At 39.8% G+C, this 25828-nt stretch overlaps 1 protein-coding gene across 1 annotated transcript in view; it reads right to left on the bottom strand.

Moving 5' to 3' along the window:
• The window catches only part of nudcd1 (NudC domain containing 1), a 72752-nt gene that overhangs the window by 23061 nt on the left and 23863 nt on the right, over nt 1-25828 (bottom strand). The window contains exons 6-9 of the mRNA XM_085148018.1: nt 24953-25160; nt 15809-15953; nt 13201-13326; nt 4051-4210 (exon numbers count right to left, since the gene is read on the bottom strand). Coding sequence (XP_085004144.1) covers nt 4051-4210; nt 13201-13326; nt 15809-15953; nt 24953-25160 — 639 coding nt within the window. The remainder of the gene's footprint in view (nt 1-4050; nt 4211-13200; nt 13327-15808; nt 15954-24952; nt 25161-25828) is intronic.

Here is a 25828-nt window from a genome sequence, read left to right as displayed (position 1 = left end):
TATACTCCAAACAGAAATGTGCTGTTTGGTAAGTGCGCCTTCTTAACAAAAGAGAAATGAAGAAGTCACGGTTGTCAAAGTGCTTCAGGTGTCTGTTGTTTGAAGATGAGAAGAGACAAGTGAGGAGATAAATTACACAGACCAGGAGACTGAAAGAGACGCGGCCCTGGAAACAGGTGCAATCTCAGCACATCGGTGAGTGTCTGAGCTAACAGACACGTTACGATGCAGTCCTCACGCTCAGATAAATTATCCAGAGCAGTTTAAAATGTTTATATGCAAAGCCGTCCCCGTTATGATTAACTACACTTTTAAAGCAGTCATTTAGTTGTCTATCCTCTGAAGTTGTGAAGCAGCAGGAGCAGCAGCGTGATACTGGACTTAAATGTAAAGTTATCAGCGTGTGAAATTAATTATTCATCTTATGCTGTCTTTTTTTTTTTTTAAATCATAAAGATAGAGTTTTACATCAGTTTGACATTTACTGTGACTCATACATCTTGGGATAAACTTTGCACTACAGCTCTTACAACTCTTTCTGCAAAAAGATATTTCTGTTTGGATTTGAAACAATAATATTTCATCTAAGCCCTGACTGTAGTATCATTTCCTTTATTAAATATAAAGCCGAAGCTACTGCCTAGCCATCGTCCCAGTTTCTGCCTCTCACACACAGCTGGAGGTTGTTTTAATGTTAACAGGCCCGAGAAGCGCCTGGGAAACAACATTTATTCCTCTCGAGTGGCAAATGGCTGCAAAAAGTGTTGGTTTGACAACATAACCATATTTGTTAGGCTTAAAAGGCGCTGTAGTGTGTTATCATGAAAGATATGCTGAAAACCGGAAACTCAGCAACTGTTAAAGATTCACTGCAGCGCTATTGTATGAAGATTTAGTATAAAAACTACAAATGCAGGAACCTGTTTGCCTTCAGTTTCAAAGAATTTGTCTTTTTTCTGATTTGAACCTAATACTGGTAAAACCAGTTGTACTTCCTCTCATCAACACCACTTTGTGTAAACTGAATAGTAAACAATTTATTAGGACCCAGCAAAGAATTTTATTTTGAATAACTTATCAGTTGTTGTTTTTTTTCAGTGTCCGATCAAGGTAGAAAAATAGTTCCAAAACAACAGTCCAAGGTTTCACTTCTTAAATGTAGCCGGGCCACTGTTGTTAGACTTCTAGTAAGAGAAAGTCTGAGTTTAAAACATGTTTCTGTTATCTCCTTATCAATTTGAAAAAAATTAAATGAACCAAACCTTCATAAAAGAAAAAAAACACTGGTGATGTCCAGCTTTCGGGCCCATACTTTTCCTATAGAGCTGACTTGGTTCAAGATGCTGACACTGAGGAATAGGAGGGGATGGCTTTAACAGTCTAATGCAGGGGTCTGCAACCTTTAACGCCCAAAGAGCCATTTGGACCCGGTTTCCACGCAAAAGAAAACACTGGGAGCCGCAAATACTTTTTGAAATCTAAAATGAAGATAACACTGTATATATTGTTTTTTACCTTTATGCTTTGTGTGAACAACTAGGGTGTGTTTCTTATGAAATCCATGAAGTGCTACAGAGAAAATGACATTTTATTTATGTAATTAACACATTTTGAACTCTTAAAGAAATATAACAAAAGGAAAGACACCCAGCTGAACTAAAATGATCCATGTAGCAAACAAAAACTGTTGTTAACAAATATATGAGACCACATGTAATAAAAAACAAGAAAACACAGTCGCCACCCTTATATCGCCTTTGGGCTTTTGGAGGCTTGACCTGACTTTTAAAAAATAATTGGTAAAAAAGCACTATGCTGCTGAAAAATGAAAAATAGATATTTGCAAAAATCTGCCTAAATATGTATTTTACCTGGTTAATGTGTGTCGCGGGGTGTGGTCTGCAGCGGACGCACCTGAGCAGCACCCGCAATCACGCCTCGCCGCCTTAACGTCTGTGCGATCTATGCTGTTGTTGGTGTGTGTCGGGCTGTGAGCTGAAAAGCTACAGCCGGCTGTATGCGTACAGCAACCGTATGTGAAAAGTGGTCAATAAAGAGATGCTGAAAAGCATGTTCATGCAAACATCGTCGGGTCTGCCGTGATATGTTTACAATGGGACTTGCTCCTGAACCTCTGCGCACAGCGTCTGCAAATCGGGGCTGTACGAAGTCACCTTCATCTTTACGCAGGACTGTAAGCTGTCATCTGTGAGGCGTGAGCGGCGTTTGTTTTTAACATAGTTCACGGTGGAGAACAGCTGCTGACATAATGTGGATCCGAAGATCCATAATTGGCCTACCTGGGGTTGAAAGTCTCGATAAATGCACGGTGTTTCGGCGGGTACACCGGCTTCCGCGAGTGTGACGCTTATTTTGAACGATGAAAAAATAATAAAATATAATTTTATTTTTATATTTCAATGTCACAATAATCTTCCAATTTAGAGCTACAAGTTAAAAAAAATAACTAACATACATAAAATACACTTCAGCTAAATACTTCTAATTCATTTTCCCAAACCACACGGAGCCGCACTATAAGGACTAAAGAGCCGCATGCGGCTCTGGAGCCGCGGGTTGCCGACCCCTGATCTAATGTGTCGTTAACATGGAATAAATGTTAAAATAATGTAGATGTATATGAACATAAATAGCTAGTTTGTAAGAGTCTGACTGAACTTCATTTTCCATTTTTGTGACCAGTTTTGATCCTGGAGATGATCTCAGGGTTTCAACCATCTTCACTAATGCTGGAAGCCCACTGGGGGAAGCCGCTGGACCAAACTGTGACTACAGCACATTTCAGAGGCAGATCTTTGCTCCTCTAACAGTATGTTCCAAGCCTTATTTTTCTTTTTTGAACAGATGAGGCAGGCAGAAAGTCAAACAGAGGAAAAAGCTTTGAATATCCAGTCAATTCTCAAACTACAAACACTCTTAAATGGCTAAAAAGGATGGGCACCAGCACAGTTTACTGATTGACCAGGTGCCCGTACGCCTTACGGCCCAAAAGCAGTGGCTGAAGTTTGAGTCCGACCTGCTGTCCCTTGCTGCATGTCTTTAACTGCTCTCTTTGCCCAAATTTAAAATAATAAAAAAAAAGGTTAAAAGGAAACTTTGTAGCAGATGCAATGTAACAGACCTGAGTCCAGGGGGCATAAATTAGGTTTCACTTTTGACTGAGACTCTGCAGATTTGTACACTGGAAGCTAAAAGCCTCAAATCCTACCACATCTTATTGGATTCCTTTCCAGTGACTGGGGAATCCATGACAGATCTCAGAACTCACTTTTAGCCAATTTGCTTTATGACGTTGTTTATTGTCATGCTGGAAGCCCCCAGACTGAGGCCATAAAGGGATGCAGCTGGTTAGCGACAGCACTCAGATAGGCTGTGGCTGGTGTTCAGTGTGACAAGAAAAGTTTCCACGCCATCACAGACCTACTGACACCAGCAGTCTGGACTGCTGAGACAAGGAAGGTTGGTTCAGAAAGGATTCATGCTGTCGAGGGGAAGTGACTACCATCTGCAGTCTGGGACAGAAATTCAGAATTACCAGATCAGGATGCGTTCTCTCCAGTATTTGTATGCAGTTTCTATGAGTCTGTGCTTCCTGTGGCCACAAATTTCTATTGTTTGCCAACAAGAATTGAGGTCTTCTTCTGCTTGCTCGGCCCATCTGTCTCCAGGCTTCAGTTCGGCACAGATGAAGAGTTTTCCTCTCATCTTCTCGTCAACAAAGCATTCCTTTCAGCAGAACTGCCCCTTATATAATCCCGCGTTAGCTCTACAGACTGTTGTGGCAAACAACAAATGAGCATTTTGGATCAGAGCAGCCTGTCTACTACCAACAACCACGAGAGAACAGATGAGATTTACCTTCATTCAGATGTCTGATGTGAACATTAACCCCTGACCTTCATCTGCATTTTATGCATTACACTGTAGCCTCATAGGATAATTGTGCAGGTGTTCCTTATGTGTTTGGGTTTAGTGGGTCTATAATTGAGGGAAATTCACAGAGTAAGTGTTGCAACTTTAAACTCTTACCCAAAGCATTGAACGTGGCGATGTGCTCCCACATGTTACCGGGTTGATCAGGACGAGGCTGCCATACGAGAGCGTCCACGTCATGTCGGAGGCAGAGGCACGGCATTTCGGATGGGTTCGCGTCAACCGTGAACAGGTACTGGTGACTCCCTAGATTCACCTGGAGACACACAAACATGAGGGTTTTATGTTGATGTCCTAAGAAAAACTAGTGTGTTGATCCTTGAGGTTGTAGAGGTTCAGCAGCAAAGACACGAAGCAGATAAAACAAAACATGAAATGCTATTCCCTGTATTTTGCATCTTAACCTGAGTTCAACAGGTTTGTTTGTATTCGCCTCATATTAAATTCTGATAAATGTGCTTGTCCTAACTCTGTGTGGTTTGCTGCTATTCTGTTCCAACTCCATTTGTTCTGGAGAGAAAACGACTGTTGTCATGACATAACTCCTTTTCGGCATCTGACTGTTCACACTGATTCCTCACTTGATGAAAACTGCCAACTTGTCTCAGAGGCTGTCAGGCGGCGTTGTCCTCCCCATCTCCATACACTTTTGACAAGCATTCAAAACGCTGCATAAACCAGCTCATAAGCTGGTGGATGATTGTAGCAAACAATGAAGAGCCATATAGGAAGCCGTCATCTCTCCTCTCTAAAACTCATTTTCTTGCCACTTGTGGTTGACTTGGAGTGTGAGGCTTTGGTACAGCCTCTGTGTGTGTTTATGTGGGGGAGGCGACTGATAACGATGCCACTGCCTGCCCTGTGACATGACTAGTGAATACGAAACAAACAAATAAGTGTACCAAATTAAATTGACTTAAATCACAAGTTTGTGAGCTGCCAGAGGAGGACGAGTGCAGGTTTCATTAATTTAAAGGTTACTGCATGTGATCTCATTGATTAGGTCTCCCTCTCCCTATAAACCATTTAATGTTACTACCATGGATCTTGTAGTAAGTACATCTGATGAAAGCCTTCAACAGGGAGTCAGAGGAACAATGACCTATTCAGGCTTAGACATATAAAAAAGAAAGCCTGTGATAGGATACTGAGTAATCTCTGCTATAAAACAGTACCACTGCATCCCAATACATGCTTCACATTTGAAAACATCACCGTTAAACGCTGTTTCAGCTGTATTAAACTATAAAAGTGACAATTAGCACTACATTGGCTCAATATTGGAATCTCATGATACTGGCTCTGCTGACTAATACTGGCATGCCAACATCCAGGGTTTCTGCATACAAATTACATGCCTGGTAGGATCACTACCACCTGTGGCCTTTAATAAATGATTTAAAGAAACATTTTTTAGACCAGAGTTAGAAGTTAGCTAATGGTCAGTCCTTAAAAAATTAATTACATAACCACACACTGTAAGGTTTATGCAACAGCTGCCGTAAATTAACAGTACTGGTAATTATCTAAAACTAAGTTTTGTTTCTGTAATGGCTAGGGATGGGTACCGGTATCTGTCATAAACGGTAGTAACCAGACCGAAAAGCAGCGCACATTTCGGTGCTTTATTTCGGTGCTTTTCCTGAGCTGTGATACACTTTAGATTCTAGCCAATCATTTTACGTTTCCGAAGATAGTAGGCGGGCCCAGGTACGTACGTTCTTTTAGAGCAGAGCTACAGATTAAAAATGCCCAAGGCGAAGCGGTCTGGCTGTACTTCACAGCAAAATATGCAAACTCAGCAGCCTGCAACAAGTGCTTTAAGGTGATACTGTGATACTGTCAAAGGAGGTAACACCTCAAATCCGATGAAACACCTGGCGACGGATAGCGTTTTTTTTAAAAGCCGAGAAATGCGCCGTATTTGATAGCTTGCTGCGAGACCTCACACCGTGCACATCTACTGCGGGTGTGGTGCCTGTTATCGGACCGGAGTTTGCAACATCCCCCAAAAACCCGAAGAGTACAGTCCTGGCCCCTAGCCCTGCCAGTGTAGCAGAAATGATGAGGATGATGATGCAGCAGCAGCCGTTCTTCTCTGTGTGAGTAGCTTAATGTTGTTCGTGTGTAATTTACGTTGAGTAGGCTAACCACGTTATTACATTAATGCATGTAAGGTGAACTAGCAAACATCATCATAGCTACATGCAGCTGTCTTCTTGTTTGATGGCAGATACTCCCTTCACCCTGGCCAAAAAGGCTAAAATGACCAAAGAAAAAGTGGAAAACAGTTAAACATGAGAGGTTTTTGGACAAAGTGTTTTTTCCATTGCTTAAGCACTGCTTCCAGCCAAGAGTGATACCATATATGCCCCATAGCTGCAGAAAAGGCTAACGTTGTTATCTTTTTACAAAAAAACAGCTGAACATGAGAGGTTTTTAGACAAAGTTGGTGTGCTCTTTGATGGAAATTACTTTTTTGTAACTAAAATATAATTATTGTTATTATCCATGAATTTCAAATAGCACATTATTTTTTCATTCAAATGCCAAATTACAGACATTTACTTGCATCCCAGAACATAAAAATTAGTCCCAGTGGTTTAACATGCTTGATTGATTTCTAGGGACCTGAATAATATTTTGGGTTTAAAAATGTGAACTCAGTTTGCTATTTGCCTAATAAATAACATAATTTTTTAAAATATTTTTAAAATCTGTTTTCTTGTTTTTTATTACATGTGGTCTCATATATTTGTTAAGCACTGTAGGCGAACCTGTTTTCACCTGTTCTTAGCATGATTATTGTACATAAAACTACCAACGTGTGGATGAGGAAAATAAAACCATTTTCAGAATACTAATATTCTCCTGCTTGTTTCCAGGAAAGGAAAAAAACAAAAAAACAGAAAAACAATCATAAGCCTTTTATTGCATTATTTTCACAAACACCTTTCTCTGCAGGGGGTTCAGGCCTCACCTTACAAGCTGTGGCAATTTAAACCCAGACAAAAAGTAAACAGAGTGACACTAAAAAGATTATAGAAATAGTGATTGTATTAGTATTGTATTGTATTTTGTATTGTATTCTACTTTAGCTTCTTCACAAAGCCTTTATTGAATAAGAAGGATTTAACTGAAGGGAGCAGTGGATTATCCTTCTGAATCCAGAATTCCTGATAATTCCTGTATTAGCTTCAACACGGAGGTACAATATTCACAACTGAGAGTGATAAAAAAAAAGCCAGTCTGTGATTTAAGACATTTTTAGTTATATTATATAGCAGTTGCATAATATATGCAGAATGCAAGGTACTGCCACTGAAAGCCTGTATAGAAAAGTACTTAATAATTACTCATACCTGCTAACATTTTCAAAAAAAGCAAAAAAAACTGTCAGTAAAAGCTGTTTTATTTTTAATCAAATGGTTTATAGATGATGACAGGAAGTGGGAACTTGGTATTGCAGAAAAGGGGAAAAATGCATCTGTATGCAGGGGCCAGATGTCTGTTATAACAGCTGAAATGCCAACTCCTTGTCATCACTGCTGCCGTCACGCTCTTAGAAGGCTGTTGCTCACTCGCCTTTACAGGGAGAGGACAAAGCGTTGTTTACTTACACTCTAATCAGCCCGAGACGCTCAATTTTATCTTTTAAAAACCATCCAAGTGTTTTGTTTGACAGAAAGGGAGCCAGCTGCACCAAAGGACAGTCAAATATGACCTTCAGTTATAACCAGAGTGTAAAATCAAAGCTTTTTTTTAGGAAATTGCATATCATAAATGTATGACTCTACCTCCACCTGAGGAGGCTGGGATGTCTCTCCCAGTGATTGTGCGTGTTTGTGTTGTAATACCCATTGATCAAAACCCCCCCAAAACAAACTGCAGTTCAGGGAAGCTCTTTGTGCTCTGCAATTGTCAGATGACTAGTTTGTGGAATCACACCTGTCCTGGTCGACAATGCAACACCTGAACAGATGCCAACTTCACACCACATTTGTATCTTCACACTGAAATTAAGCACCTCTACACTGCCTCTCGGGCCAATTGAAATAAAAAAAAGTTAAGTTTTGTAGCTGTTTCACAAGAGCTACAAAACAACTGGACTTTGAAACCAGTTCTTTATTTAAAGGATTTCTTCTTCTTTCAGTTGCTCCCTTTAGGGGTCACAGCAAATAATCTGCCACTAATATCACCCCATCCTTAGTGTCAGCCACACCAGCCCTCTGCATGTCCTCCTTCACTACTTCAGTGAACCTCCTCTTTTCCTCCTGCCTGGCAATTCCATCTTCACCATCCTTTGTCCAAGATATCGACTATCCCTCCTCTGCACATGACCAAACCATCTAAGCCGTGCCTCTTTAACTGACCATACATTTACACTCCTACCTTTCCTTTGATCTCCTACCTTCTAACATGCCTTCCCCTGCTCCACTTCCTTTGTCTTTAGCTAGCAGTAGCACAATTTCCACCAGCACCCTGTTGCTTTTTCTTACATAACCCTCCTAATTTATCCAGGGGGTATTACTCCCCATCCCCCCTCCACAAAGAACAATAGACACAAAAATGAAAGAGTAGTTAAATTAAATAAAATATATCCATCTTCTAGATAATTTGAATAAATAACTACATTCACAATTAAAAGAGCTAACTTGCTAGTTGGACCATAAGGGATTTTTTTCGTAATTTTGTCTCTATGTTGCAATAGTGGAATTGAAGTAAAACAATCAATATATGATTAAAGTGCAGACTTTCAGCTTAAATTCAAGGGGTGAACTGCTGTTCACCAATGTAATTGGACAGACTAGTACTATTGTAAATATAAGAACTGGTTTTAATACTTGGATTAAAAAAAAACGTTTGCAGACAATGACTGGCTGAATCATGGATCTCATGGACATCACCAAATGCCGTGCTTCCTTCCTTGATATGCTCTACTAGGTCTTGTTTGTGAGTCTCTCTGCATTTGGTGACCAGGATGGACAAAATTTGAAATAACTATATTATAAGGACAGCTCCAGTTGACTTGTTCAGAAGTAAAGTGAGATGGTTTGGACATGTGCAGAGGAGGGACAGGCGATGTTAAATATGGAGCAGTCAAGTAAGAAGAAAAGAAAAAGACCACAAATGAGATTCATGGATGTAGTGAAGAAGGACATGCAGAGGGCTGGTGCGACAGAGGAGGATGATGGGGATAGAGTAGACAGAGGCAGATGATCTGAGACCCTTAAAGAGACCAACCATAAGAAGAACTGAGGAGCACTTTCAGGCTAAGAAAAGGTGACTTACTTAGTCAGTGATTTCCCCGTTGCTGTAATGAAATACACGAAAATACAAGATACACAGTCGTCCAATCTTGATTGTAAACATTGAGAATGACACACCTGTCTTTCTGACAGTGTTCCTAACTTGATTAGATGTTGTGAAGGTGTCTTTGTAAACCATTCCAGTGAACACCTACTATATACAAGTTCAATACTTGGAATCAGCTGAAGATATTTGCTGAATTTGTAACAAAGAAAAAATGTGATAGTGTTCAGAAGAAAGAATTTTTACAAGTCTAACAAATTATAAATTAAACTGCACAACCAGTACCAGTCTAAATGAAAGGATTCGAAGATCAGAACAATGTGAATTTCCCATTGTGTCTTAGATAAGACAGATCTCTCCTTTAATTATTTATTTATTGTTTGTAAATTCTAAGTCATAACGGTTCTGGCAGGATTTGCTTAAAATGATTAAATTTAAGTTGCCTTTGATGTAATAGCTGAGGAACCACGATAAAATATAATAAATAGCAGTGCGGTATTCTGTTTCACAATGTCATCATCGTTTTGTCTCATCATAAATGCAGTGCACTCCCTTTCTAATGAGAACTGGCTTCTGTCGCTCCTTAAAAGCCCATATTTGCACTTAGTGACTGTGATGTTGACTGCATTAGGAAGGGTTCACAGGCAGTCATGGCCAGGATGTTAACATATAGAAATATGCAGAAATTTGCTCATTTCTGAACAACACTGAGTTCCCTTCCAGACATAAAGTCATAACAGTATGACATTCAAAGGTCGGACTGTTAGTAATAACTCTACCTCATCCAAGCAGGAAATTGCGGGCAAATTTAACAGCAACAAAGAGCGTAGAAGAGCTCTGAACAGACGAAGCGCTGACAGACTGCCATCAACAAACAGAAAACTTTTTCACAAGAAAAAGCAAAACACCCATTCTCAGAACATTCAAATATATCTTATAACTTAAATATCTGAAAACGTTTCAATCCAATTATCATTTTCTGGTAACAAATGATATCATAAAAAACTTTCTGATCCTGCTGCACAGCCTACATGATGCTGAGAGAAGCACGGCTGCAAAATCCATTACAGGTGTCCAAAGTAGATGTGACTCACAGCCTCCATCTGAGGAAAGCACACAAAAACCATTCTTCATCTTTTTCAGGTGGGATCAGAACCGCAGACAAACACACAGTCAAAGGTGGCAAATTAATAGGAGAAGCCCAAATTTTAAGCTAAAAGGCTTTCTGAAAAAGGTCAGGTATCCTAGTGGGCAGGCAGGCGGCTGAAGCATTAAGGTGGATAAAATGAGGTACGGAGCAAAAGAATGGAAAAGTAAGGCTTCCTGGATGAAATCCTGTACACAGACACGCTCACGCATCCATGTACACACACACACACACACACAGATTTAGCCTTCCTTCAAAAGACTGATGGAACAGAAACAACTACAATCAAACTTATTAAGAGCAGCAGGTTGCCTGGTTGTACTATTTGCAGAGTAAATGAAGGGAGAAACATTAAAGGGCTTTTATTCCTATTTAGCCCTTCATCACAGTCTGAGCAGAAACACTGTACTGGACACTCAATAGTTGTTATTAGGCTTTCATTAAATAATGAAAGGCTTCATTTTTACCGAGTTTTTGTGACGGGGAATTTTTCATTATGAACACGGGAATTATTTTGCCCAAACGAAACACAGAAAAGTGAAAAGGGAACATCAGTGGCGGATGTACTGTGGTCTAATATTCACACATGAATAGAGCTTTTGCAATTGGCTATATACAGTATCCGGGCTGGTGGAAGACAAAACATCCAGTTATGCTCCTTCAGAAGTGACGTTGAAACTGCTGCTTTTACAAACACGTCATTGAGTGGAGTGTGCAATAGGATGAGTTTTTTTTTTATATAAATGTGAAAGCATACTTGGCATGTCCTTAAAATACAAATGCAAAACCCATTAAATCCTTGCTTTCCTCATCAACTGTGAGCCTCTCTTTTACAAACTAAAATAGATGTTGTTCTAACTAAACTGCAAACTGTGACGTCCGATTTTCACCTTGGGGCGAATAACGGACACCAAAGACAAAGTTGCTAATTTCTCGTCATGCAAACTGAACGCATTCAAGAAGAAAAAAATTGCAAATAATGTAGGGATGATATTTCAGCGTGCAGCTTTACAAACCTTCTGTTGGAAGAGTGCAGTAAAAACATTATTAACACTTTATATTTTTGCTTGTTTGGTGTAAGAGGAAATAAAAAGTCCCTTATTTGTTACATTTTGAAAATGTTTAAAAAGAGCTAAAAATATCCAAACAAGACCAAATTTATTCTGGATAAAAAGTAGCCACAAAACGCGGTGACCCATGTGACTGATTTGCAACTGGTTGCTGGTAGTCCCGAGGCGAAATTAGTCCTAAAAAGGATGTAGTCCTGCACCGAAAACCTCCTTACAATTGTTTTGGTTGCTAGCAGATTCCCACGGTTGACAATAGTTTGCATGAAAGACGTCGACTCATCTGGAAACATCTAGTCTCCATCTACTCTCAGAGTGCTGGTGAACTTCAAAAATGCAATGCAAACTGTGAAGGGTGATCGTTCACTGTGCATTTCAAAATATGATGACTGCAGTCAGTGAGGCACAACTTTTAATTTTAAGATCAAACATTAGGTTTCTGGTTTGTTCTACACTTCAACTTTTAAAAAGGTCAATTTTTAAATGGACTGGATCTTTCTTATCTTCTACTCTGCCTGAGCACTCAAAGCACTCCATACTTCAAGTAGTATAGAGCGCTTTCTATAGACAGATGAAAATAATTTCATCTCTTTTGTTTAACCATTATATACACAATCACACTTTCTAACTTTCCAAATAGAACTGATATGAAGACACATAGCAGCCGCCTCACTCAAGGTTAAAAAGCATGAAACAGCAAAAAAAGAAAGACTTTTCTGGCATACACCATTATCCTTAAAAAACACCTTACTAATATGCATTTTCCTATCTGGGTCCCATATGCTCGCTCCCTAAATTGGTACTAAGTGCTAATTAGTCAACACATCAACATACCACAGTGAGCATGGTAAACACTGCACCTGCTAAGTATACAGATTTTAGCCTTTAACTCAGTGCGCTTAAGTACAGCAAGACTGCACTTTGCAGCTTGGTGATTATATGAAAGTGTAATTCTTGTAACTAACATTATACATCCAGTCTGGCTTTTTGCTTAAAATGCTAATGCTAAAATTGATTCTCCCTAAAGACTGTCTGGGTTTTGACAAAAGGCGCCTTAGTGATCCAAAGCGTTTTATATTCAGTGGACAGATACCATCAATCTCTCTGGTGACAAGTCCACATCGTTGTCCATACAAAAGGAAAAAGTCAATATATGACTCAGCTGTGATCTGAACAACAATATAAAATCCCCTGAAACAACCAGAAAAAAATGACAATAAATGAAAGCAAAGATCTCAGACATCAGAAAGTAAATCTGCGCTTTGATGCAGCACATTAGATCAGATCTATTTGTCAGCGATGCACAGTGCCTCTAACCACTTGACCACCCAACGTGGAGCCATGTTGCTCCTTGATGAATATATTGTGCACATAGAGGTTTAGAAAAATAGCCATCAGGTACAACGTTTCACCTTCTTACTATTCATATCACGAGGATGAGTGATGAAGTAGGTGTGCCTGTTCTTCTTCAGTGGGCCTTTGTGGTGCTCTCTGATCAAGTGCCTTGTTAAAGGGCGATGCCAACAACACCTCATTCACCGGGGCAGACGCTGAATACAAACATGCTCACACAAAGCATCAGGTAGCTAACAGTGTGCTTGAAGGAAATAACGGATGGACAGAGGTGACAGCTGTCTGGAAATGTTAAATCTGAGGGCTCAGAATTGAAGAGCTGGAGACTCAAAGTGTTTACCGGTGAAGAAGAGAAAGGATACTCACCACCTGAGTGGGCTTGAGTGACTGCTCATCAAAGTGTGTGAGGCTAAAGCTGTCTTCAGGAAACCCATCGCAGTCCTCCAGTTCCTGAGAGTTACAAGGGGGCTTGTCCCTGTCAGGGTTTCCATTCTGGACAAAAAAAGAAAGCAAGACAGAGGCCATGGTTACACTTGCTTTGCATTTATTAACATGTAAAAGGCAGAGCTAGCACCAAGAGCCTCAAGTGGACCCAGACGATACTAACGAAGGGCGAGGATTAGAGAGAAGCTGCCTAAAAATGCTACTAAACAGGCAACTGTGATCGACTCTTGAAAACTAGAGAGCTACGATGTGTACAAGTCGTCCAGAAGAAGAGGGCTCAGAGCAGCTGAAGAGGAAGGGAGCAGAGATGGGAGATCTTAGGGGAGGAGGGGATGTTAAAAGAAAGAAGAAATGTAAGAGAGGTCATGAGAAAACCTCCAAAGAAAGCAAAGCCAAGGCTACGCTTCATGAAAGCTTTATATGTGAGTAATATTTCAAACACTCATGCTGAGTGATTCAGCCACACAGAGGGTCGGGTGACATGAATATAAACTGCTTAAAGATTTTCCCACACCTTCCATACCAAGAAACCCTCTCTACCCACCTATTTTAATACGTATGCACTATATATATAAAACACAAGTATATAAAATCATTAAAAGGCAATGTGACAAATCAGAGAAAAAGACAGCTTTAAAGGAAGTTGATGTTTACAAGAGTATTGTTGTAACACGAGGAAAAACTTACTTATCAGGAACTTTAAAAAAAACATCTCATTGATAACTTCCCAGTTATCCTTGAATAAGTTTAAGTTGTCATGAAACTACACTTTTATAATAATAATAATGGATTGCATTGCAAGCTACGGTTGTAGCCACAGCTGCCCTGGGGCAGACTGACAGAAGCGAGGCTGCCATATTGCGCCATCGGCCCCTCTGGCCAACACCAGTAGGTGGTAGGTGAAGTGTCTTGCCCAGGGACACAACGACCGAGACTGTCCGAGCCGGGGCTCGAACCGGCAACCTTCCAGTTACAAGACAAACTGCCAACTCTTTGAGTCACGATCGCACCATACCATTACGATGGTTTAAAAAAACCTATAATATCTTTATATTTCAATCATATAGTATAGCAGTAAAATCATTTTTGTATTTCTGTAATCTGCCAGTATAGTACATGCAAACTCTTCAGTTGAAATTATATTTTTAATGCCTAAAATATAATAATGTAATTAATAATTAAATTTTGCACAGCCTCCATCTTGGATCATGCTAGCTGTGGTGAACGTCTGCCTCTATGGATCTGGTAAATGTGCTGCCATGATTGGAGCCTCTTTGCCGTCTTTTAACCCGGCCTTTTCTAGCCACTGGTAGAATGTCTTCATGTCAGCCACCTCCTCCACCTGTGGATGGTAAATCATTGTGAATTGTGCACGATCTGATATCGTCGTGTTGGTGTTGTTCCCAGATCATCATACTAAATGTTGTTCCAGGATCAACATTGCAAGTGACCAATCAGAATGTTGTGATGTCATACTTTTGCGACTTCGGGAAAAACCACCGTAAAACAAAAAACTGTACTTAAACTGCGAGAAACCGCCTCTGTCCGCCGATCAACGGACCCTGACCCAAACCCTAACCCTAACCCTTTAATAAACCGTAAGCGGAACTGATATTGTCCTTGCAACATTGGAATTTCATAAATGCACGAATGGCTTGGCGCACAAAAGAATAACGTCACAACAATGTGATTGGTCACTTGCAATGTTGGACCTGGAACAACATTTTCATGATGATCTGGGGACAACACCAACACGACGATATCAGATCATCCGTGAATTGTGGCTCTAACACTCACTCACTCAACACTGGAGACGTCCAGGCATTGTGAGGACTTTTCCTGTCTTAACATCAGTATTACTCCAGCTGGGTTTCTGATGACCAATAGTGAGCATGTACTGATAGTTTGGATCTTATTCCTGCCAACTAGCTTTTCAGCGCCTGTTTTAACTTCTGAAAGGTATTTGGCTGAATCTTCATCATGGTGCCTGTTGGCCTGTGGTATACCCATGTCAACATGAACCAAGATCTCTAAAGAATATTTCCAGCAGCTTAATAAATCTATGGCTCTTTAATAACATCATATCCAACAAGCTCTATGTCACAGATATTTTAAGTCTAATTCTTCTTGCTCGTGGGTTGGAGGGATTTTGTTTTACTTCAATGCAATCCTGCAATGTCAACTTTGAAATAAAAGTATATAAAAATACAACGTTTCTTTCATACTTTGTATTCTAAGGAGCTTGGACAGAAAAATGACTGGACTTCTTTAAATTTTTTGAGGATTTTTCACCTCTCATCAGAGAAGCTTCTTCAGTTCATTCATTCATTTTCATATGTATGTGTTTCATACCACCACTCCAGTCTTTAATTTAAATGTGCTGTCAATAAAAAATATACATAATAAAAATGTACAGGAAACTGGACAGGATGAGGCTAGTCATTTAGAATATTGGTTGTACAGATAAAAGATGTTTCTCATTATATTTAGCACTGGATTTAATCAGTGTAATGTGAAGAGAGAGCCTCACCAAGTCTTCAGAGGTAAGGTGAGTCAGTCTGTCATGAATGAGGGCGGCCTGCTCATCACTCATCACATACTCCCCTCTCTTGTCGCCCATCACCAGCTCCGGCCACATGGGCCCCTCACCACGCTTCTGCAGGGTCACCTCCAGGCTGGGGACAGAGTCGGAGAATACAAAATTACAAATCATACATGTATTACACATTAGCAAAAGTGCCGTCGATGAAATAGCATTACATTTAAGCACATAATGTGCAAACAGGCAGCTTCAGAAAGCTCACTAAGTAATTTTCTAAATTACATAAGATGGTTTAAGCTGCAAAAAGTTCTCTTTCCACAATTTCAGAAACTATCTGAGAGCCGGCAGAGTATTTATAGTACTTTGGATGAAAACGATGCAATCAATGAGTAAACATCCAATCAGTAGCAGCTTATTAGGCTAATTTCCAATGATGATGACAAAGGTCATAGAAAGGCTTGGGAAGATTGAGACGGGCAGAAACAGTTTTGACATGAATCGACTTTCTCTGAAGCAAGAAGTGTCTGAGGCTGTGCTGCAGAATACATCAAGAAGAAAAACTGGAATGTTACCAACTATCCTAATATCATTAAGAAGCTGCAGTATTACTTCTCGTAAAAAGATCGTCTCTGTCCTCTCAATGGAATGGCTGAAATTAAGACTAAATTTACAATAAATCAAAATAACTGCAACATCATAAAGCCTTAGTTTGGGGTGTATTTTGAGTTTTAATAAAAGAGTGATATAATTAATTCTATCTTGTCTTTTATAGTGAAGTTTGTTTTGATTTGTTTTGAGCTGCAAATAGAAATGTTTGTAAAGAACCTGCCCTACTAATTTTATTTATTCATAAACTGTTTTTCATTTTTAATAAAAAAAATAATAAATCCAAAAACACGAGTTTTATTATAATTATTACTACCTCTGTTGAGCAGGTTTTGTGTGTTAAAAATATTATTATTCAAAATCCTCTGTCATTAGATTTGTTTTGAAATGTAAGCTGTGATATTGGGTTAATGTTGAAGCGATTAACTTTTGGAGCCAATTTTTCTGTCAATTCTTCACAAATACATACCAAAGTGTAAGTTTAAAAATGGCAGACGTCACCTTCGTGTTCTCCAGATCTTCTTCTTGATCCGGGAACTCAATTAATGCAATTTAATTCATGTGGTGGGAATTTCCAGCTTTGGGTTAGTTGTCCGGCTGCTCTCGTTTGCTACTTTTCTTACACGATTTCAAGATGAATATTTTAGAGATTTATTTCAAACTTTTGACAAGACTAGATAATAAAGAAAGAGAAAATGAGTGGCAGATTGATCGGCATCAATAATAAACAATAGCTGGGCCACTTCTCCAATATGTTTGACAAAGCTTTAAAAAAATGTTTACTATCAAATTCAAACAGAAAGCTTGTAACTGTAGCAGCTAATGTATTAAAACCAAATGCAGCACAAATTGTTTCCGCATACCTATTTATTACTAAGAATAAAATAAACATTTCAGTTTCAATTTTGTCCATCTACACTTAAAATCTATAATAAACACCTTAATAAAGGAAATCATTATTTAAAAATCAGGCAGCATCGTGGAGCAGCGATTAGCACTGTTGCCTAACAGCAAGAAGGTCCTGAGTTCGACTTCCCCACCTGGCCGGAGCCTTTCTGTGTGGAGTTTGCATGTTCTCCCCATATTTGCGTTGGTTCTCTCTGGGTACTCCGGCTTCCTCCCACAGTCCGGTGACACGCACATGCGTGGGTTTAGGTTAACTGATCATTCTAAATTGCCCATAGGTGTGAATGGTTGTCGGTCTCTATGTGTTAGCCCTGTGATACCCTGCGGAAGATAATAGACGGATGGCTCTTTTCAAAACTGCATTTTATATTTACTTGTGTTATCTGTGGTGGCTGTAGCTCAGGAGGTAGCGCAGATCATCTACTGGTCGGAGGTTTGTGGTTCTATCCCTGGCTCCTCCAGTCTGCATGTCAAGTATCCTTGGGCAAGATACTAACCCTAAGTTGTTCTCCGATGATTTGGTGAATGTGGTATGTTGTATAGGGCGCTTTGAGTACTCCGGGAGAGTAGAAAAGCACTATATAGGAATCAGTCCATTTACCATTTATCTCTGCCTGATATTTACATTTTTCTAAAGTATGAAAAATATGAAATAATAATAATAATAATGAAGGGGGCAAATGCTTTTTCACAGCACCGAGGCTCCACAGTCACTGCAAAGTACTACGTGCTTTTTTCTTTTAAGCAAATGCAGCATAATGAACGACGTTGGTGTGTAATCGTGTTTCCTTGTAATGAAATTACCGCCGTTCACTGGTATAAATGGTGTGATTGTAAAGTTTCACATTTCACAACATGCAGCTTAACAGTGTCAAAACACAGCGATGATCATCAGTTCAATGAGCACGTCAACCAAATCGTTTTCAGTCAGCAGCAACATTATGCAATGTTAATTAAATATATCAGAGACAGTGAAGTAACAGAAGCTGGCAATTAGGCTGTAAGCATGCCATATTATGACATTCACATAAGTAGGGATGGGTATCGTTTAGGTTTTATCTGATACCGGTGCCAAACCGGTACTTTTGAAACGGTGCCGGTGCTTAAACGGTGCTCGAACCGGTGCTTAAAGAATGGAGAACACAAGCTTTGTCCAAAAACCTCTCATGTTCAGCTGTTTTTTTGTAAAAAGATAACAATGTTAGCCTTTTCTGCAGCTATAGGGCATATATGGTATCACTCTTGGCTGGAAGCAGTGCTTAAACAATGGAAAAAACACAAATTTGTCCAAAAACCTCATGTTTAACTGTTTCCCACTTTTTCTTTGGTCATTTTAGCCTTTTTGGCCAGGGTGAAGGGAGTATCTGCCATCAAACAAGAAGACAGCCGCATGTAGCTATGATGATGTTTGCTAGTTCACCTTACATGCATTAATGTAATAACGTGGTTAGCCTACTCAACGTAAATTAAACACGAACAACATTAAGCTACTCACGCAGAGAAGAACGGCTGCTGCTGCCATCATCATCCTCATCATTTCTGCTACACTGGCAGGGCTAGGGGCCAGGACTCTACTCTTCAGCTTTTTGGGGGATGTTGCTAACTCTGGGTCCGATAACAGGCACCACACCTGCAGTAGATGCGCTCGGTGTGAGGTCTCGCAGCAAGCTATCAAATACGGCGCATTTCTCGGCTTTTAAAAAAAGACGCTATGCGTCGCCAGGTGTTTCATCGGATTTCAGGTGTTACCTCCTTTCCACAGTATCAGCTTAAAGCACTTGTTGCAGGCTGCTGAGTTTGCATCTTTTGCTGTGAAGTACAGCCAGACTTTTGACCGCTTCGTCTTGGACATTTTTAATCTGTAGCTCTGCTCTAAAAGAACGTACGTACCTGGACCCGCCTACTATCCCCGGAAACGTAAAATGATTGGCTACAATTCGAAGTGTATCACATCTCAGGAAAAAAAAGCACCGAAATAAAGCACCGAAATGTGCGCTGCTTTTCGGTCTGGTTACTACCGTTTATGTCAGAACCGGTGCCATCATGGCACCGGACACCGGTACCCATCCCTACACATAAGTCTAGCTGACTGATTCAAATAAATTGAATCTGTTACAGTCAGTTGTTACAGCCCACTTTGTGAGCAGCGATATAAAAGGCAGACTGGCAGCAGAGTTTACAAAATAAGAGTTTTATCTAAATAAACTTTCAGTCATTTGACTACAGAGGGGTGGCGGGGGGGTTGTGATTACGGTTTCCCAGACTGGGCCTATAACCATTTATTCTCCTTCTGCAGTCTAATGGTTTTCAGTAAAATGTTTTCCTCTTGTTGCAGTTATCTCTCACTGCGTCATTTGGGGGATGATCCCAGAGCGATATGTCACAGAGAGGCCGAATTGCTGGCACAGGGGTGCACAATAGTGGTCCGCAGGTGCGCATTCGAGGTGTACACCAGATAAGAAGTTGCAACGTGCGTTTGCGTACATATAAACGGCACTGTTTTTGTCCGCTAGAGTGGGATTTTGCGGCATATTCTGCACCACATCTCTGTGCGGTCATCATCTGTTTGAAGCCAGCTCACCTCCTGCAACCACTTTTCCGAGAATACTTCTTTTGCGGTTCAGACTCCTTCTGATATTTCTTTGGAGGTGGAGGAACACCAAAGTAATTGCTTAAAGTAGCTTGCTTCTTCAACATATTTAAGAGTTCTAAACAAATGTCTGTCCTCCTCCAGAAAATCTTATGTACGCAAACTTGCAACTTCTTATCTGGTGCGCGTCTTTTATTTTGACAGCGAATGCGCACCTGCGGACCACCTATGTGCACCCCTGTGCTGGCATACTGCCTCCACAATGGTCTTGCTGTGCGCACCACGTTATAGAAAGTCAGGAGGTGTCATACAATCTGACACTACACCAAAGCAGCCATGACATTACTTTTGGCAAATGGCCCCACGCTCAAGGACGGCAAAGGCAACACGAAACTTTGTGTTAACAAAATTATCCCAATGCACGACCCAAAGACTTGCACTGCCAGGGTACAGCCAGCAGGGGGCTGCACATTGATATAAGCATCTCTAAAGACAAGTTTGAAGCTGTTTAGTTGAAAAGCAAGAAGACCGTCTGCTCACACCACTGCTGTCCCCTCAGCCAAGTGAAGGTTAATTTTAATCTGATAGGTTCTGCTGCGAGGCAGGCAAGGCAGAAACCAGAGACAGAAGGCAAAATATGGACGCAGAGGGAAGAGAATGGGGATGCAAAAAGGGTATAAACAACCTCCCATTAATTTAACGCACAGACAACCAGAACATAAAGAAAACAAAAGACCAGAATCTCAACAATACAGAACTATAATGCAAAGATAATCAAAACAAGAAAACCCCTGAATGTCCACATAACTCAAAACTGTGGACCAACAACAATTCGTCTTCTACCAACAATACATGAAAAGCCTGCAAACTAAATGCTTTCTGTATATAAGAGACCGAGGTATCAGTAAGATATTGCTAACCATGGTCCACTTTATCATTGCTCACTCACTGAATCCAAGTGTAATATATCACGATGTACCTCATGAAGAGATCTGCCTCGGTTTTCTGAATGACATCACTCCCTCTATTCTGATTTTACTGATAAAAATAGTGAACTTTCTACAGCGTTCATCTGTGTGCGCACACTGCAGCTTCTCTCTGGCCTTCAGACTCCGGTCTCATTCTTACTCTATTGTATTGCTGAATGTTATGAAATCAGTCTATACTTGGGCAACGATGAGAAGATATAAAAGAGACAAAAAAGACAGCTTCTTAATTCACTTCAGGGCACATGGAAGAAAAATGGTGCTCAGCTGTCTGTTTATGAAGCGTATAACACACTAGTACTGAGAAAATGTTCAATTGAAACAATGGAAGAACAATTGGGGGGGTGTTTTCAGGTATTTGCATTAAATACAATAATTAAAATTCAGTCTGCAAAGAAACAAAAATACAATTTTACATTTTTTTTAAACAGGAAACAAATAAACTGTGTATTTTGTTGTCTACCATAAAGTGTTACGGACAACAGTCAGCACTGCCGACAGAGGTGCGATTTCTGTAAGATATTCCGAGCTCAGAAGAACTTCCGGATATGAACTTCATCCCAACAGACACACAGAATAAAAGAAAGTGACACTGATGGTAAAATGTATCTCTGAGAGATAATCAGGCTTAGAGAATACAAAATAAAATGATAGCTTCTCACATTCACCTCCATGATTTAGTTTTGTTTTTTTTCTCTGGACACAACAAAGACAGAGACAGACAAATGCATTCATACTCCCTGCCTCTCAGACACAAGAGCCTTTAAAGTTATCAAGGATTATCGGAAATAGACTGCGTAACGTGGTTTCACACTGAATGGAGCCCTGGAGGACTTGTATTGAAGCAACAGGAAGCAAAGATGGTAATAAAAATAAAAGGTTTTATACCAGAGGATGTGACTCAACTCATATTGAGTACTGGATCAGCAGAGCCAATTTATATGAAAAGTATTCAGCACTGACTGAATCATAGTGGAGGAAGTTTGTGTTTGTCAAATGATGGACGGAAGATGTTACAATACCCTTAGTCAAGTTTAAATTAGTTTAATTTAAACGGGAAGTCTGATTTCTGAGAAAAGCTCCGTAAAGCCTTTTGTGGCTTCAAGATAACGAATGTGATCTAGCTCGCTTGTTGAGGATGACAACTGGGAATCTAGACAACATGTGGACACTGATAGGAGTCGCTTTTCTTTTCTTTTCTTTTGTTACTGTCAGTCATAGCTCAAACAGTAACACACAAGTGGAAGAATATTTTGCTGCAAGAGAGATGGGAAGGCTTGGCCCCAGGTCTTCACTGACCAAGAATATATCAAGTGAGTGTCAGCGTTTCACTACTTCCTGCCTGAGTTTAGTCCTGCTTTCTTTATCCGACACTTTTGTGAAAGCTCTGCTTACAGGTCTGCATGCAGAAGTTTGTCCAATTCAAGGTGCCTCTTTCCCAGCGGTCCCGATTTATTAATAAATAAATATTCTTGAATAACTCAAAGCCAGGCTCATTACCTAGAAGCAATTTCAATTCAATTCAATTCAATTTAATTTGCCTTGAAACACATAAGCAGGAGCTACTGACCCTGAAAGCACAGCTAGCGGGGTCACCGAAGATATAATAACACTCAGTGAGTCTGCTAAACACTGTCAAAAAAAATCCCACATAATGTGATTCAGTGTTGTATAAAGAAAACTGAAAATAAAGCCCAAAATGCAACTGAAAGACAATTTTCTATGCAATACATGGATTAGATCATGTTTATGTTACATATGTTATACCCCAGGATCTCAAAGTGGTGCTTTTGGGGCCGATGGCAGCCCCAGAAGTGTGAGAAAGAAGAAAATTGCATTACTGTACATTTCACTCATCTGAGCTGGTGTCACACTATGATACTGCAGAGCAGTTTATGACAAAGGGAGTTTTTCTCTCTAGTTTCATCTGTTCACTTGTAGCCTTCAAAGCAGACTGAACTTATGTAACACTGAAAGATTCAGTTGGTTTCATAACATTTAACATCTTATTCTTCTTTAAAATATATATAAAATAGCGCAAAAATGAAACATCCAGACATCATCATGACAAATAACTTTTCCAGTCCTGAATTTCTTTATTGTGTACTACACCAGCGGTCCCCAACTCCCAGAAAACAGACCGCTTTGGTACCGAGCCTCGAGAGTTGAGGCTTGGGTGTGAAATTTATGGTTTTCAGGGTTTTTATCATTGGGTCTTTTCCCGTGTTGTAGTTGTGCCTTATTTTGAAAGAAATATTTACGCGTTACCATAGCGACCAGAGAATATTAAGGGGCAGAGAGGAGGATGTTACTCTCAATGTTGTTGGTGCGTTTCAGGAGGACGCTGCTAATAAAGTTACACAATTACACAGTGAATTCATGTTCATTATTATATTTACAAAATACCACAGTTTTTGTCTTGGTCGTATCATTTTATTTTGTTGTAATTATCCGCGACACCTTAAAGGTTGGTCTGTGAAAATATTGTCTCACATTAAACCGGTCCATGGTGCGGGATCGCTGTACTACACCATGCTGCTCAGTAGATTAAGCATATTCTCCACTAATAGCTAATATCACAATATATAATATGCATGCTGGGCCTGACCCTAGCATTAAAAAAAATTGTCTTCTATCAAATTTTGGTAAGTCAATGTGAAATGTAGCCTCAGTTTTTGTTCTTATGGGACAGTTGTGGCACCTGGTGTGGTCTTCTGCTGTTGTAGCCCATCTGCTTCAAGGCCCAATGCGCTGTCAGTTCATCCATGTTCTCTGCACACTTTGGTTGTAACGAGCAGTTATATGAGTTACTGTTGCTTTCCTGTCAACTTGAGGCAGACTAGCCATTTTCCTCTGACCTCTGGCATAAATAAGGCATTTTCTACCAGAGCACTGCTGCTCACTGGCTATTTATTATTTTGCACACTATTCTCTGTAAACCCTGGAGATGGTCGTGCAGCAAAAACCCATCTCAGCAGTGTGTGAAATATGCAGGCAAGCCCCTCTGGCACCATGCCCTGCTCAAAGTCACTTAACTCACCTTTCTTCCCCACCCTGATGCTCAGTTTCAACTTCAGCAAGTTGTCTTGACGATTTCTGCAAGCCTAAATGTAATGAGTGCTGTCATTCGATTGGCTGATAAGACATTTGCATTAATGAGCAGTTGAACAGGTACACCTAATAAAGTAGTTGGTAAGTATATGGTATTAGTGTGCTTTAAAAGCATATACATGTGCTGAGGCGCTAACTATAAAAACCTATAATGAATCAATCCTGTTAATAATGTTTATAAATATATTGACTCTCAAGACAAAACTCACCAGTGAAATGCTGCCTCTCTCTCTGATGTTTGTATTGGCACATTAACACATTTGATTTAAACACCATTAACACATTTAATATTAAATTAGTGGCAGGAACAATTTAGGGAATTTAATTCTTTCTTTCTAAAGCAAAAAACATTAAATCAATCAATTTTTAAAAGCTTAATTCATTCATTCTTAATTCACCGATCCCCGGATGGTTAGAGTTTCTGACTCAACATCCGAACTCATAACATGTTTCAGGCTTCTCAAACCCCTAGAGTGCTGCATTAATCTTGTACACATTCAATATTTCATTCATGAAGATGACGACTGTGCAGAGATTTATTGTGTGCAGGTTATATATAGTATGTGAGATATTTCTGTAATCTACTGCAGAGGTGGGAAAACGTATCGATGCCACTATATATTGTATTACTTATCATTTTATTTTTATTAGAGCATGTAGCTAACCTTTTTGCTTGCCAAGTGACACCTTCATGAGTCTGTGGCATTTTTAATTGAATGATGGTGAAGTGAACAGAAGTTAACTAAGACGTTGTAGAGAGGCGGGGAAATGGCGAGCAGAGGAACAACGATGGAAATAGCGCTGTAATTGCCGCTGGTATTGAAAAATTGCCGTGTTACGGTACTGTTTTTATCCTACGATTTCAACTCCAAAACATAATGAAGAAAAATAATAATCCAACTTCATCAACACTCCACATTTCAGACTGCAAACCTTTTGTCATTTTTGATGATCCAGGCGCTGGCCTCGGGGTCTACAGATGCAAACAGCTGGCCTTCCAGCAGTGGAGGGAAACCCTGAACGCCAATGGTCATGTTGTCTGCCGTCAGCCTGAACTGCACCCCCTCTTTGGTGATCCCCTCGGGCATGCGCACACACAGCGTGACGTCCTCAGTCGTCTGCTGCCAAAAGTAAATGGGATCTGAATTCAAAGGGGAAAGAAATGTGTGGTGCTGAAGTTAATGATCGTCCTGAGCCAGCTGTCTCTGAGTCATACATAAAAGATCTGATAGAGTGCAGACATTGAAGGAAATTACTTTTGAATATTCAGTCAACTGCAGATAGGAGACCATTAAAATAAATGGATTATCATAGCGCAAGTGGGGATGACCACGAATGAGCTCACAGCGAAGCTATTAAGGCAATTCGTATGCTGAATTTTAATGTATTGAATTATTAAAACCTACAAATATCAAGTGAGATGAGTAAACCAAACAAGCATCTATTTATTTCAACGTTTAGTTTATGCAACAACAACAACAAAAAACCCTTCAACTTTTGCATTATTAACAGGAAAACTAAATTATACTACAACAAAAAAGTTGTTTTATGTGTTACGTTCTGCTATATTGGGACAGAACATCGGCCGCAAACAAATAATGTAAATGAATCAACTGGTGGATCAACAGAAAGTTTTGAACGATCATTTTTTATAATGAACTAGTGGGCTATTGATAGTTGGGCAATTTTTTTAAAATAATAAATCTTTTTTAAAAAACATATAGATTTTAATAATTGCTGTCCATCGTTGTTCAGAGTTTTGTTTAGACTGATCCACCTGTTAAGGAGGAGACAGAGTATATATTAGAT

This window comes from Neolamprologus multifasciatus, chromosome 22, assembly GCF_963576455.1.
Source record: "Neolamprologus multifasciatus chromosome 22, fNeoMul1.2, whole genome shotgun sequence".
In the NCBI taxonomy this organism is placed as follows: Eukaryota; Metazoa; Chordata; class Actinopteri; order Cichliformes; family Cichlidae; genus Neolamprologus; species Neolamprologus multifasciatus.
The sequence above is the reverse complement of the archived record's forward strand: the minus strand, read 5'-3'. Positions and strand labels throughout refer to the sequence as shown.